Source organism: Salvelinus alpinus, chromosome 10, assembly GCF_045679555.1.
Source record: "Salvelinus alpinus chromosome 10, SLU_Salpinus.1, whole genome shotgun sequence".
NCBI lineage: Eukaryota > Metazoa > Chordata > Actinopteri > Salmoniformes > Salmonidae > Salvelinus > Salvelinus alpinus.
In genome coordinates this window covers 5,609,054-5,628,283 of record NC_092095.1, presented here as the reverse complement: position 1 = coordinate 5,628,283, position 19,230 = coordinate 5,609,054, and the positions used below count along the sequence as shown (strand labels likewise).

Sequence of the window (19,230 nt, the reverse complement as noted above, 5' to 3'; positions counted from 1 at the left end):
GAAAAGCCTTTTTGAAATCTGACATGTTGGCTGGATTCACAACGAGTGTAGCTTTAATTTGGTATCTTACATGTGTGATTTAATGAAAGTTTGATTTTTATATCATGTTATTTGAATATGGCGCGCTGTATTTTCCCTGGCTATTGGCCGGTGGGACGTTTGCGTCCCACCTGCCCCAGAGAGGTTAATATGTTCAAACGTTCATTGATGACTAGCAGGGTCATATATTAATCACAGTGGTTGTAGATAGTCCAACAGGTCAGTACCTCAGGAGGAAATGTAAGTTGGCTTTTCATAGCCGAGCATTCAGAGGTCGAGACAGCAAGTGCGGTAGAGAGAAAGAAAGAGTCGAAAACAGCAGGTCCGGGACAAGGTAGCACGTCCGGTGAACAGGTCAGGGTTCCATAGCCGCAGGCAGAACAGTTGAAACTGGAGCAGCAGCATGAGAAGGTGGACTGGGGACAATCAGGACTCATTGGGCCAGGTATTCCTGAGGCATGATCCCAGGGCTCAGGTCCTCCGGGAGGGGAGGGATAGAGGGAGAGAATTAGCCAGAGCATACTTAAATTCACACAGGACACCAGATAAGACAGGAGAATTACACCAGATATAACAGACTGACCCTCATTGATACTTGAGACTGAGACAGGGGTGGGTCGGGGGACACTGTGTCCCCGTCTGACGATAGCCCCGGACAGGGCCAACCAGGCAGGATATAACCCCACCCACTTTGCCAAAGCACAGCCCACGAAGATATCCTCTACCGCACAAGCCAGAGGGGGCACCAACCCGGACAGGAAGATCTTGTCAGTGACTCAACCCACTCAAGTGACGCATCCCTCCTAGTGACGGCATGGAAGAGCATCAGTAAGCCAGTGACTCAGCCCCTGTAATAGGGTTAGAGGCAGAGAATCCCAGTGGAGAGAGGGGAACCGGCCTGGCAGAGACAGCAAGGGCAGATTGTCGCTCCAGTGCCTTGCAGTTCACGTTCGCACCCCTGGGCCAGACTACACTCAACCATAGGACCTACAGAAGAGATGAGTCTTCAGTAAAGACTTAAAGGTCGAGACCGAGTCTACGTCTCTTACATGGATTGGTAGACCAGTCCATAAAAATGGAGCTCTATAGGAGAAAGCCCTGCCTCCAGCTGTTGGCTTAGAAATTTTAGGGACAATTAGGAGGCCTGTGTCTTGTGACCGTAGTGTACGTGTAGGTACAGTATGTACGGCAGGACGAAATTGGAGAGATAGGTAGGAGCAAGTCCATGTAATGCTTTGTAGGTTAGCAGTAAAACCTTGAAATCAGCCCAAGCCTTAACAGGAAGCCAGTGTAGGGAGGCTAGCACCGGAGTAATATGATGCATTTTTTGGTTCTAGTCAGTTTATTTCGTGCTTTATATGGGAAACCGGAAAATAGAGCGTTGCAGTAGTCTAACCTAGAAGTGACAAAAGCATGGATACATTTTTCGGCATCATTTTTGGACAAAAATATTCAGATTTTTGCAATGTTACAAAGATAGAAAAAAGCTGTCCTTGAAATATTGTTTAAATGTTCGTCAAAAGAGAGATCAGGGTCCAGAGTAACGCCGAGGTCCTTCACAGATTTATTTGAGACAACTGTACAGCCATCAAGAATAATTGTTATATCCAAAGCAGATTTCGTTGTTTCTGTTTTGTCCGAGTTTAAAAGTAAAACATTTGCCACCATCCACTTCCTTATGTCTGAAACACAGGCTTCAAGGGAGGGCAATTTGGGGGCTTCACCATGTTTCATTGAAATGTACAGCTGTGTGTCGTCCGCATAGCAGTGAAAGTTAACATTATGTTTTCCGAATGACATCACCAAGAGGTAAAATAAATATTGAAAACAATAGTGGTCCTAAAACGGAACCTTGAGGACCGCCGAAACTTGTCAGATGATAAACCATCCACAGAGACAAATTGATATCTTTCCGACAGATAAGATCTAAACCAGGCCAGAACTTGTCCGTGTAGACCAATTTGGGTTTCCAATCTCTCCAAAAGAATGTGGTGATCGATGGTATCAAAAGCAGCACTAAGGTCTCGGAGGACGAGGACAGATGCAGAGCCTTGGTCTGACACCATAAAAAAGGTAATTTACCACCTTCACAAGTGCAGTCTCAGTGCTATGATGGGGTCTAAAACCAGACTGAAGCATTTCGTATACATTGTTTGTCTTCAGGAAGGCAGTGAGTTGCTGCGCAACAGCTTTTTCCAACTTTTGAGAGGAATGGGAGATTCGATATAGGCCGAAAGTATTTTACATTTTCCGGGTCAAGCATTGACTTTTTTCAAGAGAGGCTTTATTACGGCCACTTTTAGTGAGTTTGGTCCGGAGGATAGGGAGCCGTTTATTATGTTCAACATAGGAGGGCCAAGCACAGGAAGCAGCTCTTTCAGTAGTTTAGTTGGAATAGGTTCCAGTACGAAGCGTGACGGTTTAGAGGCCATTACTATTTTCATGAAAGTGTCAAGAGATACAGGATTAAAAAACGTGAGTGTCTCCCTTGATCCTAGGTCCTGGCAGTTCTGTGCAGACTCAGGACAACTGAGCTTGAGAGAAATAAGCAGATTCAAAATGGAGTCCGTAATTTGCTATCTAAGTATAATGATCTTTTCATCGAAGAATTTCATGTATTTATCACTGCTGAAGTGAAAGCTATCCTCTCTTGTTGAATAGTGCTTTTTAGTTAGCTTTGTGACGGTATCGAAATACATTTGGGATTGTTCTTATTCTCCTCAATTAGGATTGAAAAATAGGATGATCAATCAGAGTCGAGGGCACTTCAATATGGAAAGATACTGTCTTTCCAAGCTAGTCGGAAGACTTCCAGTTTGGTGGAGCTTCATTTCCGTTCCAATTTTCTGGAAACTTGCTTCAGGGCTCTGGTATTTTCTGTTTTTAATATATATTTTTTATTTATCCTTTATTTAACTAGGCAAGTCAGTTAAGAACAAATTCTTAATTACAATGACAGTCTACCAGGGTACATTGTGTTAACTGCCTTGTTCAGGGGCCGAAAGACAGATTTTTACCTTGTCAGCTCAGGGATTCGATCCAGCAACTTTTCAGTTAATGGCCCAACGCTCTAACCACTAGGCTACCTTGCGAACCCTAACTCTAACCCTAAATGTCATAGTATGTAGTAGTATCTATATGAAGTAGTATGTAATAGTATCTATATGTAGTAGAATGTAGCATTATCTATATATAGTAGCATGTAGTAGTATCTACTGTATGTGTAGTAGAATGTAGTAGTATCTATAATTAGTAGAATGTAGTAGTATCTACTGTATGTCTAGTAGTATGTCGTAGTGTCTATATGAAGTAGTATGTAGTATTATATACTGTATATGTAGTAGTATGTAGTAGTATCTATATGTAACAGTAAGTAGTGGTATCTATATGTAGTTGTATGTAGTAGTATCCACTGTATATGTAGTAGTATGTAGTAGTATCTACATGTAGTATTATCTACTGTATATGTAGTAGTATGTAGAAGTATCTATATGTAGTATTATGTAGTAGTATCTATGTGTAACAGTGTGTAACAGTAAGTAGTAGTATCTACATGTAGTTGTATGTAGTATCTACTGTATATGTAGTAGTATGTAGAAGTATCTACAGTATATGTAGTAGTATTTAGTAGTATCTACTGTATGTGTAGTAGTATGTAGAAGTATCTATATGTATTTGTATGTAGTAGTATCCACTCTATATGTAGTAGTATGTAGAAGTATCTATATATAGTATTATTTAGTAGTATCTATATGTAGTAGTATTTAGTAGTATCTATATGCAGAAGTATGTGGTAGTATCTACCTGTTGCCCTTTATCAGGAAGCACATTTCTTTTTGACAAATGTTTTTTTGTTTTTAGGGGTGTGCCTGCGTCTAAGGTATTGCTCAAGGTTAAATTGAGTTCCTCAGTTAGGTGGTTAACAGATTTTTGTACTCCGACGTCTTTGGGTAGGTGGAGGGAGTCTGGAAGGGCATCTAGGAATCTTTGGGTTGTCTGAGAATTTATAGCACGACTTTTGATGCTCCTTGGTTGGGGTCTGAGCAGATTATTTGTTGCGATTTGCAAACGTAATAAAACGGTGGTCCGATAGTCCAGGATTATGAGGGAAAACATTAAGATCTACAACATTTATTCCATGGGACAAAACTAGGTCCAGAGTATGACTGTGGCAGTGAGTAGGTCCGGAGACATGTTGGACAAAACCCACTGAGTCCATGATGGCTCCGAAAGACTTTTGGAGTGGGTCTGTGGACTTTTCCATGTGAATATTAAAGTCCCCAAAAAATTGGGAGATTACCTGCCAAGACTACAAGGTCCAATAGGAATTCAGGGAACTCAGTGAGGAACGCTGTATATGGCCCAGGAGGCCTGTAAACAGTAGCTATAAAAAGTGATTGAGTAACCTGTATAGATTTCATGACTAGAAGCTCAAAAGATGAAAATGCACTATTTAATTTTTTTGTAAATTTTAATTTGCTATCGTAAACGTTAGCAACACCTCTGCCTTAGCGGGATGCGCGGGGGATATGGCCACTAGTGTAACCAGGAGGTGAGGCCTCATTTAACACAGTAAATTCATCAGGCTTGAGCCATGTTTCAGTCGGGCCAATCACAACAAGATTTTGTTTTTGCCAATCACATTTGCTGGCAGGCAAACAGCCTGCTGCCTGGCCTGCACCCTATCTCATTGTGGGGAGTTAGAGCCCTGTCTATGTTGATAGATAAGATGGTCTTTATATAACGAGAAGGAGATCCCAATATAATCTCACCAACACCGTACTTGACAGGTGACATTACGATGTCCTTGTTACTCCATTTGGATTTATTGAGAATCACCTGACTAACCGTAAAGACAAAGAGGACTATATTGTACAGTGCCAAAGTATTCATCCATCTTGGCATTTTTCCTATTTTGTTGCATTACAACATGTATTAAAATAGATTTTTAATTGGATTTCATATAATGGACATACACAAAATAGTCCAATATGGTGAAATGAAATGAAAAAAATTACGTGTTTAAAAATATTCAAGAAAATAAATAAATAAAAAGTGGTGCATGCATATGTATTCAACCCCTTTGCTATGAAGCCCCTAAATAAGATCTGGTGCCACCAATTACCTTCAGAAGTCACATAATTAGTTAAATAAAGTCCACCTGTGTGCAATGTAAGTGTCACATGATCTGTCACATGATCTCAGTATATATACACCTGTTCTGAAAGGCCCCAGAGTCTGCAACACCACTAAGCAAGGGGCACCACCAAGCAAGGGGCACCATAAAGCCCAAGGAGCTCTCCAAACAGGTCAGGGTTGGGTTATAAAAAAATAGCAGAAACTTTGAACATCCCATTAAATCCTTTAATTAAAAAATGAAAGAATACAGGATCACAAAAAACCTGCCAAGAGACGGCCGCCCACCAAAACTCACGGACCAGGCAAGGAGGCAAGGAGGCAATTAATCAGAGAGGATACAAAGAGACCAGAGATAACCCTGAAGGAGCTGCAAAGCTCCACAGCGGAGATTGGAATATCTGTCCTTAGGACCACTTTAAACCGTACACTCCACAGAGCTGGACTTTACGGAAGAGTGGCCAGATAAAAAGCCAATGCTTAAAGAAAACAATAAGAAAACATGCCAAAAGGCATGTGGGCCACTCCCAAAACATATGGAAGCAGTTACTCTGGTCAGATGAGTCTAATATTGAGTTTTTTGGCCATCAAGGAAAATTCTATGTCTGTCTCATCACCCCGAGGACACCATCCCCACAGTGAAGCATGGTGGTGGCAGCATCATGCTGTGGGGACGTTTTTCATCTGCAGGTACTGGGAAACTGGTCAGAATTGAAGGAATGATGGATGGCGCTGAATACAGGATAAATCTTGGGGGAAACTTGTTTCAATCTTCCAGAGATTTGAGACTGGGACAGAGGTTCACCTTCCAGCAGGACAATGACGCTAAGAATACTGCTAAAGCAACACTCGAGTGGTTTAATGGGAAACATTTAAATGTCTTGGAATTGCCTAGTCAAAGCCCAGACCTCAATCCAATTGAGAATCTGTGGTATGACTTAAAGATTGCTGTACACCAGCGGAACCCATCCAACTTGAAGGAGCTGGAGCAGTTTTGCCTTGAAGAATGCAAGGCAAAGGTTTGCCTGGGAGGTTCCCTCTGCCTGGCCTGGGAGATCCATCTGCCTGGCCTGGGAGGTTCCCTCTGCTTGGCCTGGGAGGTTCCCTCTGCCTGGCCTGTGAGGTTCCCTCTGTTTGGCCTGGGAAGTTCTCTCTGCCTGGCCTGGGAGATCCCTCTGCCTGGCCTGAGAGGTTCCCTCTGCTTGGCCTGGGAGGTTCCCTCTGCCTGGCCTGTGAGGTTCCCTCTGCTTGGCCTGGGAAGTTCGCTCTGCCTGGCCTGGGAGGTTCTCTCTGCCTGGCCTGGGAGATCCATCTGCCTGGCCTGGAAGGTTCTCTCTGCCTGGCCTGGGAGGCTCTCTCTGCCTGGCCTGGGAGGCTCTCTCTGCCTGGCCTGGGAGGTTCTCTCTGCCTGGACTTGGAGGTAGACAGACAGATTGAGCCAGAGGTAGCTCTGTCGTTTTCCCTGTGAGTTGCCTCGTCCCCATGACAACGGATATAGAAATCACAGTGACTCCCCGGAAGAAAGAACTTGGTGACACACAGTGTCCCTTTGTGGTGCATGAAGTCCACAGGGTTCATTAAAGAGCCCAGCCGGTCAAGGAGGTGTATTCAACGTACTGAAGGGAAAGAAGACAGCAAGGGTACAGAGGAGAGAGGAGCACAGAGAGGAGAGGAGAGAGGAGGACAGAGGGGAGAGGAGAGGACAGAGGGAAAGAGAGGAGAGGAGAGAGGAGGACAGATGGGAGAGGAGAGGACAGAGGGGAGGGGACAGAGGGGAGAGGAGAGGAGGACAGAGGGAAAGAGAGGAGGGGAGAGGAGAGGACAGATGGAAAGAGAGGAGAGGAGAGAGGAGGACAGATGGGAGAGGAGAGGACAGAGGGGAGGGGACAGAGGGGAGAGGAGAGGAGGACAGAGGGAAAGAGAGGAGGGGAGAGGAGAGGACAGAGGGGAGAGGAGAGATGGGAGAGGAGAGGACAGAGGGGAGAGGACAGAGGGAAAGAGAGGAGAGGAGAGAGGAGGACAGATGGGAGAGGAGAGGACAGAGGGGAGAGGACAGAGGGGAAAGGAGAGGAGGAGAGAGGGAAAGAGAGGAGAGGAGAGAGGAGGACAGAGGGGAGAGGAGAGGACAGAGGGGAGAGGACAGAGGGGAGAGGAGAGGAGGACAGAGGGGAGAAGAAAGGAGAGAGGAGGGGAGAGAGGAGGACAGAGGGAAAGAGAGGAGAGGAGAGAGGAGGACAGATGGGAGAGGAGGACAGAGGGAAAGAGAGGAGAGGAGAGAGGAGGACAGATGGGAGAGGAGAGGACAGAGGGGAGAGGATAGAGGGGAGAGGAGAGGAGGACAGAGGGGAGAAGAAAGGAGAGAGGAGGGGAGAGAGGAGGACATAGAGGAGGACATAGAGGAGAAGGGGAGAAAGGAGGAAAGAGGGGAGAGGAGTGTGGAAGGGAGAGGGGAGAGGAGAGGAGAGAGGAGGAGGACAGAGGGGAGAGGTTAGGACAGAGGAGGACAAAGGGGAGAGAGTAGGATTGAGGGGAGAAGGAGAGAGGAGGACAGAGGATAGAGGATATGAGAGAGGAGGACAGATGTGAGGAGAGACAGGAGGACAGAGGGGAGAAAGAAGAGAGAGGAGGACTGAGGGGAGAAAGGTAAGAGAGGAGGAAAGAGGAGAGAGAGGAGAGAAAGGGAGGAGGAAAGAGGACAGAGGGGAGAGATAGAGGCGAGGACAGATTCCAGAGTCCTTGGTCGAAGAGCCCTCCTCTTCACCAAGGTTAGAAATAGGTGTGAAAAACTGACTTGTTCCATTGCAGTAAAAGCAGCTCAATAGTCGGACGTCATCTGAACATGTTTCACAAAACTTTATTAGAATGTGTTCCTCTATTTTTCCCCTCTCTCCTCTCCTCTCATCTCCCCTCTGTCCACCCCTCTCTTTCTCTCATCTCCCATCTGTCCTCCCCTCTCTTTCTCTCATCTCCCATCTGTCCTCCCCTCTCTTTCTCTCCTCTCCCCTCTGTCCTCCCCTCTCTTTCTCCCCTCTCCCCTCTGTCCACCCCTCTCTTTCTCTCCTCTCCCCTCTGTCCTCCCCTCTCTTTCTCTCCTCTCCCCTCTGTCCTCCCCTCTCGTTCTCCCCTCCCCCTCTGTCCTCCCCTCTCTTTCTCTCCTCTCCCCTCTGTCCACCCCTCTCTTTCTCTCCTCTCCCCTCTGTCCTCCCCTCTCTTTCTCTCCTCTCCCCTCTGTCCTCCCCTCTCTTTCTCTCCTCTCCCCTCTGTTCACCCCTCTCTTTCTCTCTTCTCCCATTTCTCTCCTCTCCCATCTGTCCTCCTCTCTCTTTCTCTCCTCTCCCCTCTGTCCTCCTCTCTCTTTCTCTCCTCTCCCCTCTGTCCTCCCCTCTCTTTCTCTCCTCTCCCCTCTGTCCACCCCTCTCTTTCTCTCCTCTCCCCTCTGTCCTCCCCTCTCTTTCTCTCCTCTCCCCTCTGTCCTCCCCTCTCTTTCTCTCCTCTCCCCTCTGTCCTCCCCTCTCTTTCTCTCCTCTCCCCTCTGTCCTCCCCTCTCTTTCGCTCCTCTCCCCTCTGTCCTCCCCTCTCTTTCTCTCCTCTCCCCTCTGTCCTCCCCTCTCTTTCTCTCCTCTCCCCTCTGTCCTCCCCTCACTTTCTCTCCTCTCCCCTCTGTCCACCCCTCTCTTTCTCTCCTCTCCCCTTTCTCTCCTCTCCCCTCTGTCCTCCCCTCTTTTTCTCTCCTCTCCACTCTGTCCACCCCTCTCTTTCTCTCCTCTCCCCTTTCTCTCCTCTCCCCTCTGTCCTCCTCTCCCCTTTCTCTCCTCTCCCCTCTGTCCTCCCATCTCTTTCTCTCCTCTCCCCTTTCTCTCCTCTCCCCTCTGTCCACCCCCCTCTTTCTCTCCTCTCCTCTCTGTCCTCCTCTCCCCTTTCTCTCCTCTCCCCTCTGTCCACCCCTCTCTTTCTCTCCTCTCCCCTTTCTCTCCTCTCCCCTCTGTCCTCCCCTCCCCTTTCTCTCCTCTCCCCTCTGTCCTCCCCTCTCTTTCTCTCCTCTCCCCTTTCTCTCCTCTCCCCTCTGTCCACCCCCCTCTTTCTCTCCTCTCTCCTCTGCCCTCCCCCCTCTTTCTCTCCTCTCCCCTCTGTCCACCTCTCTCTTTCTCTCCTCTCCCCTTTCTCTTCTCTCCCCTCTGTCCTCCCCTCTCTTGCTCTCATCTCCCCTCTGTCCACCCCTCTCTTTCTCTCCTCTCCCCTTTCTCTCCTCTCCCCTCTGTCCTCCCCCCTCTTTCTCTCCCTTCCACTCTATCCTCCCCTCTTTCTCCCCTCTCCCCTCTACCCTCCCTTTCTTTCTCTCCTCTCCCCTCTGTCCACCCCTCTCTTTCTCTCCTCAACCCCTATGTCCTCCCATCTCTTTCTCCCCTCTCCCATCTGTTAATCTCTCTGTCTTCTCCTCTCCTCTTCTCACCTATCCTCTCTTCTCCCCTCCCCCCTGTCCTCCCCTCTCTTTCTCTCATCTCCCCTCTGTCCACCCCTCTCTTTCTCTCATCTCCCCTCTGTCCTCCCCTCTCTTTCTCTCCTCTCCCCTCTGTCCTCCCCTCTCTTTCTCTCCTCTCCCCTTTTTCTCCTCTCCCCTCTGTCCTCCCCTCTCTTTCTCTCCTCTCCCCTTTCTCTCCTCTCACCTCTGTCCACCCCTCTCTTTCTCTCCTCTCCCCTCTGTCCACCCCTCTCTTTCTCTCCTCTCCCCTTTCTCTCCTCTCCCCTCTGTCCTCCCCTCACTTTCTCTCCTCTCCCCTCTGTCCACCCCTCTCTTTCTCTCCTCTCCCCTTTCTCTTCTCTCCCCTCTGTCCTCCCCTCTCTTTCTCCCCTCTCCCATCTGTTCTCCTCTCTGCTCTGTCTTCTCCTCTCCTCTCCTCTTCTCTCCTATCCTCTCTTCTCCCCTCCCCTCTGTCCTCCCCTATTTTTCTCTCTCTCCCCTCTGTCCTCTCTTTCTCTCCTCTCTGTCCCCCACCCCTCTCTCTCTGTCCCCCCTCTCTCTCTCCCCTCTGTCCTCCTCTCTTTCTCTCCCCTCTCCCTCTGCCCCCCCCTCTCTCTCTCCCCTCTCCCTCTGCCCCCCCCTCTCTCTCTCCCCTCTCCCTCTGCCCCCCCCCTCTCTCTCTCCCCTCTCCCTCTGCCCCCCCTCTCCTTCTGTCCCCCCCTCTCTCTCCCCTCTGTCCTCTCTTTCTCTCCCCTCTGCCCCCCCCCCTCTCCCTCTGCCCCCCCCCCTCTCTCTCTCCCCTCTCCCTCTGCCCCCCCCTCTCCTTCTGTCCCCCCCCTCTCTCTCCCCTCTGTCCTCTCTTTCTCTCCCCTCTGTCCCCCCCCCTCTCCCTCTGCCCCCCCTCTCTCTCTCCCCTCTCCCTCTGCCCCCCCCCCTCTCTCTCTCCCCTCTCCCTCTGCCCCCCCTCTCCTTCTGTCCCCCCCTCTCTCTCCCCTCTGTCCTCTCTTTCTCTCCCCTCTGCCCCCCCCCTCTCCCTCTGCCCCCCCCCCTCTCTCTCTCCCCTCTCCCTCTGCCCCCCCTCTCCTTCTGTCCCCCCCTCTCTCTCCCCTCTGTCCTCTCTTTCTCTCCCCTCTGTCCCCCCCTCTCTCTCTCCCTCCTCCTTACTTTTCTCAAGTTTATTAGAATGTGTTATCTCTCCTGCCTCTAAAAATACAAGACATTTTCCTCCGCACTAGTTGTAGAGTTTGCATAAAAGGAAAATGAATACGTACTCAGGTAAAATGAGACTTATTGTGAAGCTGAAATGACATTAGTGTTGATTCATGAAACCAAACCCCGTGTAGAAGTGGTTGGTGATATACAGCTCTCCCCTGTAAACGTCTGTTTAGGCTCCAGCCATGCGTGTCTGCAACATGTATCAAGGGACTGACTCTGTATCAGAAGTTGTACAAGGCATTGGAGGCCTCTACTGGCCAACCGGGTCCTTGCATCACAGCTGTGTCGTCAGTTGGCTGGGGAATAAGGCCTATCTGAACCCTACTACAGTCCCTGAATGTTATTTGGGAAACTCACCACTATCTACATACAGTACCGTATACAACAGTGCTATTTCCTGTATAGTGCTTTTGACCAGGGTCCTTAGGGAAGACATAAGAGCCTTTTGGGAAACAACCAGCGTAACTAGTCTGGTGTTTCATGGGGACTGAATATGAAAGAATCCGTAAGAATCTACCGTTAAAAGAAAAAGCCATGAAATCCAAGTGTTACTCGGACAGCGGGGGGAACGGTTGATGTTACACATAAAACCCACTGTTTTTTTTTTAGAAAAGAGAATCTGAGAATCTGGGAATTGTGTTTCTATTTTAAAAGGCTGAAAAAAAATGCCTCTTTGCCTCCATTTGTTTCAGGAATAGACTCTGTTCAATAAAACTGTCAAAAGCTTCATTGAACAATGAAAACCAAACATTATTAGCATTAAATACCTCTTTAAACAAGATGACGTGAACAAGACGGCGCCGAAAGACACGTTCGAATACTAACCGTACTAACAGTACTTTCTTGTGACGTGAATTGAGTTATTAGTTTACTGGTCAAAAGTACGGATATAGTTAGTATGCCAAAAGTACCCCGGATGTCGTACTACATTCGCCCCAAAAAAATAAGTATAAAAGCAGTGGGCACTATTTCCGTGCTTTTAGGGCCCATAATGCAATTCTTCAGAAAATGGGCGTGGCTTCACATCGTTTTTAAATTGGAAGAAAATGTCAGGAAGAAAATGCAGGCGAAGTCCAATGAGATACAAATTAATTGCTTTAACTTCTTATGACAAATGTTAAGAAAATGTGGAGCAATTTAATAAAGTAATGACTTTTCTTCAAAATGGTCAGAGTGAGGTGTTCTCTCATTTGTGTCTGCAAGTAGCTAGCAAGCTAGCTAAATTTAGCCAGTTAACTTGGGTGGTTGACTGCCGGCGTGAGGCCACAACGCTCGAGTCAACCCTACTCCTCGGGCCCGAGCGTCCAGTGTGCCCTCTGAACTCTCCAACAGCGAAACGCTCTGCATTTACAGACGGACAATCTGACAACGCTCTGAGTTTACCAACGCCCAGAGCTCACTCTGGCACTCCAGATTGAATTTAAAAACACACCCGAAGTCGTAAAATGTCTAGCTAGTAATTTGTTATGTTAACAAGCTAGCAAGAGGTTGCATCGTAACAGCATCAACTTCCGGTAGACAGGCGAAGCGCTAGTACGCTCAACTGAAAGGATACCGTTTGTTTAAAATATACTAAAAGTAACTAATAGTATATAGTATGTACTATATACTCATTAAGTACGTAGTATACAGTATGTTGATATTCGAAGAAAGTATTTGTTTTGTTGTCTTTTGTTATTTCAAACATTATTTGCTCAGAACGTGTCTTGCAATATTAACTACAGCTGTAAATAACTTTGGGATATTAGATCGGGAACAATAGATCCAACAAGCATTTCCACCAGAAATTCAACTTCCATGAATTAGATCCTTTGATTTAACTTCTTGAGGCAATTCCATTCATCCCAGGGTCTGCTCCAAGACGTCATCGCCAGAGACTCTGCTAAATGGCATGTACTATTATTATATTATGATGTATAAAGAGATGACGCGCTCAAAACTCCGGAGAAGAAAACATTTGCCCGTCCTATATCAAGAAATACTTCTCCTTATTGCAGCTGAATATACAATTTTCTGCCTTTCAAGAAGAGACAATAAGACATAACATCTCAGTTCCAGTTTAGTTAACCGAATAAGTATCAAGAGGAAGAGAAGAGGAATAAGGATTGGGATTTTAGTCAGACTCAGGATGTGTGCATACCATCCACCACTTCCAAGTATATTACTCGCTGACTTTCAATCCCTGGACAATAAAGTAGGGTGAGGATCTTCTTCCAGAGAGACATAAGGGACTGTAGCATGTAGAGGTCTGTAATTTTTATCATAGGTACACTTCAACTGTGAGAGACGGAATCCAAAAGCTGCTTGCCTATTGTCCTGTAGCCCATCCCAGCCTTGTGCAGGTCTCTAATGTTACCCCTGATGTCCTTACACAGCTCTCTGGTCTTGGCCATTATGGAGAGGTTGGAGTCTGTTTGATTGAGTGTGTGGACAGGTGTCTTTTATACAAGTAACGAGTTCAAACAGGTGCAGTTAATACAGGTAATGAGTGGAGAACAGGAGGGCTTCTTAAAGAAAAACTAACAGGTCTGTGAGAGACGGAATTCTTACTGGTTGGTAGGTGATCGAATACTTATGTCATGCAAAAAAATGCAAATTAATTACTTAAAAATCATACAATGTGATTTTCTGGATTTTTGTTTTAGATTCCGTCTCTCACAGTTGAAGTGTACTTATGATAAAAATTACAGACCTCTACATGCTTTGTAAGTAGGAAAACCTGCAAAATCGTCAGTGGATTAAATACTCCCCACTGTATATATCTATATAGATCTAATCTAACCTAATCTATTTGCTATATCTATCTATATAGATCTAATATAACCTAATCTTTTTCCTACAAATATCTCTATAGATCTAATCTAACCTAATCTATTTCCTGTATATATCTATATAGATCTAATCTAACTTAATCTATTTCCTATATATGTATAGAACTAATCTAACCTAATCTATTTCCTATAAATATCTATATAGATCTAATCTAACCTAATCTATTTCCTATATAGATCTATATAGATCTAATCTAACCTATTCTATTTCCTATATATATATCTATATAGATCTAATCTAACCTAATCTATTTCCTATATATATATCTATATAGATCTAATCTAACCTATTTTCTATAAAACATTATCTGTACCTTCAGCATCCTGAATTCTTAATTTCCTCTCTGAACCAATACAACTTTCTCAGTATCCTGATTATTGCATTTCCTTACTAAATATGAAGGTGTTCAGATGACGCAGATGCTAGGCTACAGGACTGTTTTTCGAGCACAGACTGGAATATATTCAGAGACTCATCCGATGGCATTGAGGAGAATACCACATCAGTCACCGGCTACTTCAATACGTGCATGACGTTGTCCCCACAGAGATCGTACGTTCATACCCCAACCAGAAGCCATAGATTACATGAAATATCCGCACCGAGTTAAAGGGTAGAGCTGACGCTTTCAAGGAGCGCGATTCTAACCTGGACGCTTATAAGAAATCCTGCTATCCCCTCAGACGAACCATCAAACAGGCAATGCGTTAATACAGGACTAAGATTGAATCCTACTACACCGTCTCTGACGCTCGTTGAATGTGGCAGGGCTTGCAAACTATTACGAACTACAAAGGAAGGCACAGCCGCGAGCTGTGACACGAGCCTACCAGACAAGTTAAATAACTTCTATGCTTGCTTCGAGGCAATCAACACTGAATCATGCATGAGATCATCACCTGTTCCGGACGACTGTGTGATCACGCTCTCCGTAGCCGATATGAGTAAGACCTTTAAACAGGTCAACATTCACAAGGCCGCAGGGCCAGACAGATTACCAGGACTCCAAGCATGCGCTCACCAACTGGCACGTGTCTTCACTGATATTTTTTATCTGTCTCTGACTGAGTCTGTAATACCAACATGTTTCAAGCAGACCATCACAGACTCTGTGCCCAAGAACAGTAAGGTAACCTGCCTAAATAACTACCGACCCGTAGCACTCACGTCATTAACCATTAAATGCTTTGAAAGGCTGGTCATGGCTCACATCAACACCATTATCCCAGAAACCCTAGACCCACTCCAATTTGCATACCGTCCCAACAGATCCTCAGATGATGCCGTGTCTATTTCACTCCACACTGCTCTTTCCCATCTGGACAAAAGGAACACCTACATGAGAATGCTATCCATTGACTACAGCTCAGCGTTCAACACCATACTACCCTCAAAGCTCATCACTAAGCTAAGGACCCTGGGACTAAACACCTCCCTCTGCAACTGGATCCTGGACTTCCTGACGGGCCTCTCCCAGGTGGTGAGGGTAGGCAACAAACACATCTGCCACGCTGATCCTCAACACTGGTCCCATCAGGGGTGCGTGCTTAGTTTATTTTTTATATATTTTTTGTTTATTAATTCAACCATTTAAAAAAACAAGCAAACATAAAACTTGAAAAAGCCATACATGCACATAAACAAAATAATGGAGGATAACACACAATAAAGTCTGGGACTGATTTCCATTGTGGTCCTCTTGAGACAAGATCGAACACAGTACGGCAGTGAAATATGCACTGCTTAGTTTCCTCCTGTACTCCCTGTTCACCCACGACTGCGTGGCCAAGCACGACTCCAACACCATCATTAAGTTTGCTGACGACACAGCAGCGCTAGGCCTGATCACTGACAACGGTAAGAAGGTCAGAGACCTGGCAGTGTGGCTGCCAGGATAACAACCTCTCTGTCAATGTGATCAATAGCGATGATTGAAAAAAAGAGGACAGAGCACGTATGCAGTCTCATCGACGGGGCTGTAGTGGAGCAGGTTGAGTGCTTCAAGTTCCTTGGCGTCCACATCACAACCAAACTATCATGGTCCAAGCACACCAAGACAGTCGTGAAGAGGGCACAACAAAACCTATTCCCCCTCAGGAGACTGAAAAGATTTGGCATCGGTCCTCAGATACTCAAAAGGTTTTACAGCTGCACCATCGAGAGCATCCTGATTGGTTGCGTCAGTGCCTGGTATGGCATCTGTAGTACAAGGGTAGTACAAATGGCCCAGTACATCACTGGGGCCAAGCTTCCTGCCATCCAGGACCTCTATACCAGGCGGTGTCAGAGAAAGGCCGAAAAAATACTCCAGCCACCGTAGTCATAGACTGTTCTCTCTACTGCACGGCAAGCGGTACCGGAGCACCAGGTCTCGGTCCAAAAGGCTCCTTAACAGCTTCTTTGCATTGTCCCCCCCCTCCCCCAGACACATTTTTAAGCTGCTGCTACTCTCTGTTTATTATCCATGCATAGACACTTTGTATCAGTTAAATCTTTAACGAACAAAAGGAACATTTGTTGTGTAACTGGGAGTCTCGTGAGTGCAAACATCCGAAGATCATCAAAGGCAAGCGATTCATTTTATTGCTTTTCGGACTTTCGTGACCGATCTACATTGCTGCTAGCTGTTCGTAATGTTTTGTCTAGTGATCGATAAACTCACAAATGCTTGGATTGATTTCGCTGTAAAGCATATTTTCAAAATCTGACACGATAGGTGGATTAACAACAAGCTAAGCCTTGTTTTGGTATATTTCACTTGTGATTTCATGAAAATAAATATTTTTTGTATATTTTTTGAATTTGGCGCTCTGCAATTCAGCGGTTGTTTACGAAAATGATCCCGTTAAAGAGATCCGTGCGCCAAGAGGTTTTAAGGGCTTGTAAGTAAGTATTTCACTGCAAGGTCTACTACACCTGTTGTATTCGGCGCATGTGACAAATACAATGACATTTGATTTCATTTATATTACAGCATATTGAATGACTGTCATTCAGATTCACCCAGCTCAATGTAACATCAATATGTTTAGGCTACTACATGATAGTCTAATTCTCCTTCTGTCCATCATGATGTTGCTACAACCTTCCTATGAATGAACGTTTACAACGTCGGTGATGGAGAGAAACAATAGGGAGTAAACAAAGTGACACATACCGCCCTGCACACTCTGACCTGCATCTAGGGTGCAATTAACAAATGCAAACAGGCGTTTCACCTGGTCATAACCGCTAACCACCACACACAGCCTACGTCGTTGTCACTATATATTAGCTAACTTCATATTCAACATAGCTGGCTACTAGAACTAACATGTTAATAAAACAATCATTCAGTACAGTGTAAAGGCAGCAAGCAGTTTAGCAGTTACACCGGCGGGCCCCAGTGGAAATAAATTAATAAAACCAAAAGAGTTACAGTGTTGGATAGCCATAGCAAGCTAGCTAACATAGCATCCCTCTCTGTTTGAGCCGGGTGGTTGAGTAGGCTAAACTAGCTAGCTGCATTTGCTAGCTAAGTAAGTGAGAAAAAGAAATACAATGAAATATAGCTAGCTCTGTCTTTCACTCTCTCTCTCTCTGTCTCTCTCTCTCTGTCTCTCTCTCTCTGTCTCTCTCTCTCTCTCTCTCTCTCTCTCTCTCTCTCTCTCTGTCTCTCTCTCTCTCTCTCTCTCTCTCTCTCTCTCTCTCTCTCTGTCTCTGTCTCTGTCTCTCTCTCTCTCTGTCTCTCTCTCTCTGTCTCTCTCTCTTTCTCTCTCTCTCTTTCTCTCTCTCTCTTTCAAATTCAAATTCAAATTCAAGCTGCTTTATTGGCATGAAAAACATTGTGTCAATATTGCCAAAGCAACAATGTATACAATATACATTGTAATACAATTAAAACAATGACAAATAATAATATAGAATGGCAGTAAATAATAATACAAAATTAAATATAAAAATAGTAACAATAAAATGGTAACAGTCAATAGTCGAATGTTATGTATGGTGTAATGCACCACTACCACCACCACCATCATTAAACTGCTATCATTACCATTACCACCCATACCATTACTATTTGGAATGATAAACAACAATAATAATACTAATAACAATAACAGTAAAAACAATAACAGTCATAATAAGTAAGTTACTGCTTACTATGCAGATGTTATTATTCAGTGTCCCTCAGGCTATGGCAGGCAAATATATATTTGGCTGCAAGAGGAGCCATTGCTCCTTCGCCCATGAGTATTTTTAGTTTTTCCTCTGGGTTTAATAAGTTAAAATTTGGAATAAATGTAGTCATTTCTGTGAATAATGAATCTCTTGGTGAGGAATATTTATCACAGTAAAGGAGATCATGTCTTTCTCTCTCTCTCTCTCTGTCTCTCTCTCTTTCTCTCTCTCTCTTTCTCTCTCTCTCTTTCTCTCTCTCTCTCTCTGTCTCTCTCTCTCTCTCTCTGTCTCTCTCTCTCTCTCTCTCTCTCTTTCTCTCTCTATCTTTCTCTCTCTCTCTCTCTGTCTCTCTCTCTCTCTGTCTCTCTCTCTTTCTCTCTCTCTCTTTCTCTCTCTCTCTTTCTCTCTCTCTCTCTCTGTCTCTCTCTCTCTCTCTCTGTCTCTCTCTCTCTCTCTCTCTCTCTCTCTCTCTCTCTCTCTCTCTCTCTGTCTCACTCTCTCTTTCTCTCTCTCTCTTTCTCTCTCTCTCTTTCTCTCTCTCTCTCTCTGTCTCTCTCTCTCTCTCTCTGTCTCTCTCTCTTTTCTCTCTCTCTCTCTGTCTCTCTCTCTTTCTCACTCTCTTTTCTTTCTCTCTCTCTGTCTTGCTCTTTCTGCCTCTCTCTCTCTTTCATCTCTCTCTCTCTCTCTTTCTCTCTCTCTCTCTCTCTCTCTCTCTCTCTCTCTCTCTCTCTCTCTCTCTCTCTCTCTCTCTCTCTCTCTCTCTCTCTCTCTCTCTCTCTCTCTCTTTCTGCCTGTCTCTCTCTCTGTCTCCGTATCTCTCTCTTTCATGCTTCTGCTACATTTTGGAATAAATACATTTTTTCGAAACTGTTCAACTATTGTCTTTCTCTCTCTCTGTGTCAACTGTAGCTTATGCTTTCAGTACTAGATTCATTATCTGATCCTTTGATTGGGTGAACAACACATCAGTTCATGTTGCAAGATCTCTGATAGGTTGGAGGACGTCCCCCGGAAGTTGTCATTATTACTGTGTAAGTCTATGGAAGGGGGTGAGAACCAAGAGCCTCTAAAGGTTTTGTATTGAAGTCAATGTACCCAGAGGAGGATGGAAGCTAGCTGTCCTCCAGCTACACCATGATGCTACCCTACAGAGTGCTGTTGAGGCAAATGTAGACCTTCATTGCAAAACAGGATGTTTTAATACATTATTTGATGACATGTACATTTAGTATAGTTTTATCTAAAAATTATAACTTTTTAATGTTGCACAGTTTTTATTTTTATGAAATTCACTTAGGAGGATGGTCCTCCTCTGAGGTGCCTCCACTGCTATAATCCTATTTGGGTCAGCTAGCCAATCAGGTGTGTTATAGACTAGCTAGGAGTTA

General features: G+C 45.4%; 1 protein-coding gene across 1 annotated transcript in view; it reads right to left on the bottom strand.

The window, feature by feature from the left end:
* LOC139531416 (uncharacterized protein FLJ40521-like) overlaps nucleotides 1-19,230 on the bottom strand; it is a 67,673-nt gene that overhangs the window by 3,766 nt on the left and 44,677 nt on the right. Inside the window, exon 2 of the mRNA XM_071327864.1 lies at nucleotides 6,201-6,583. Coding sequence (XP_071183965.1) covers nucleotides 6,201-6,583 — 383 coding nt within the window. The remainder of the gene's footprint in view (nucleotides 1-6,200; nucleotides 6,584-19,230) is intronic.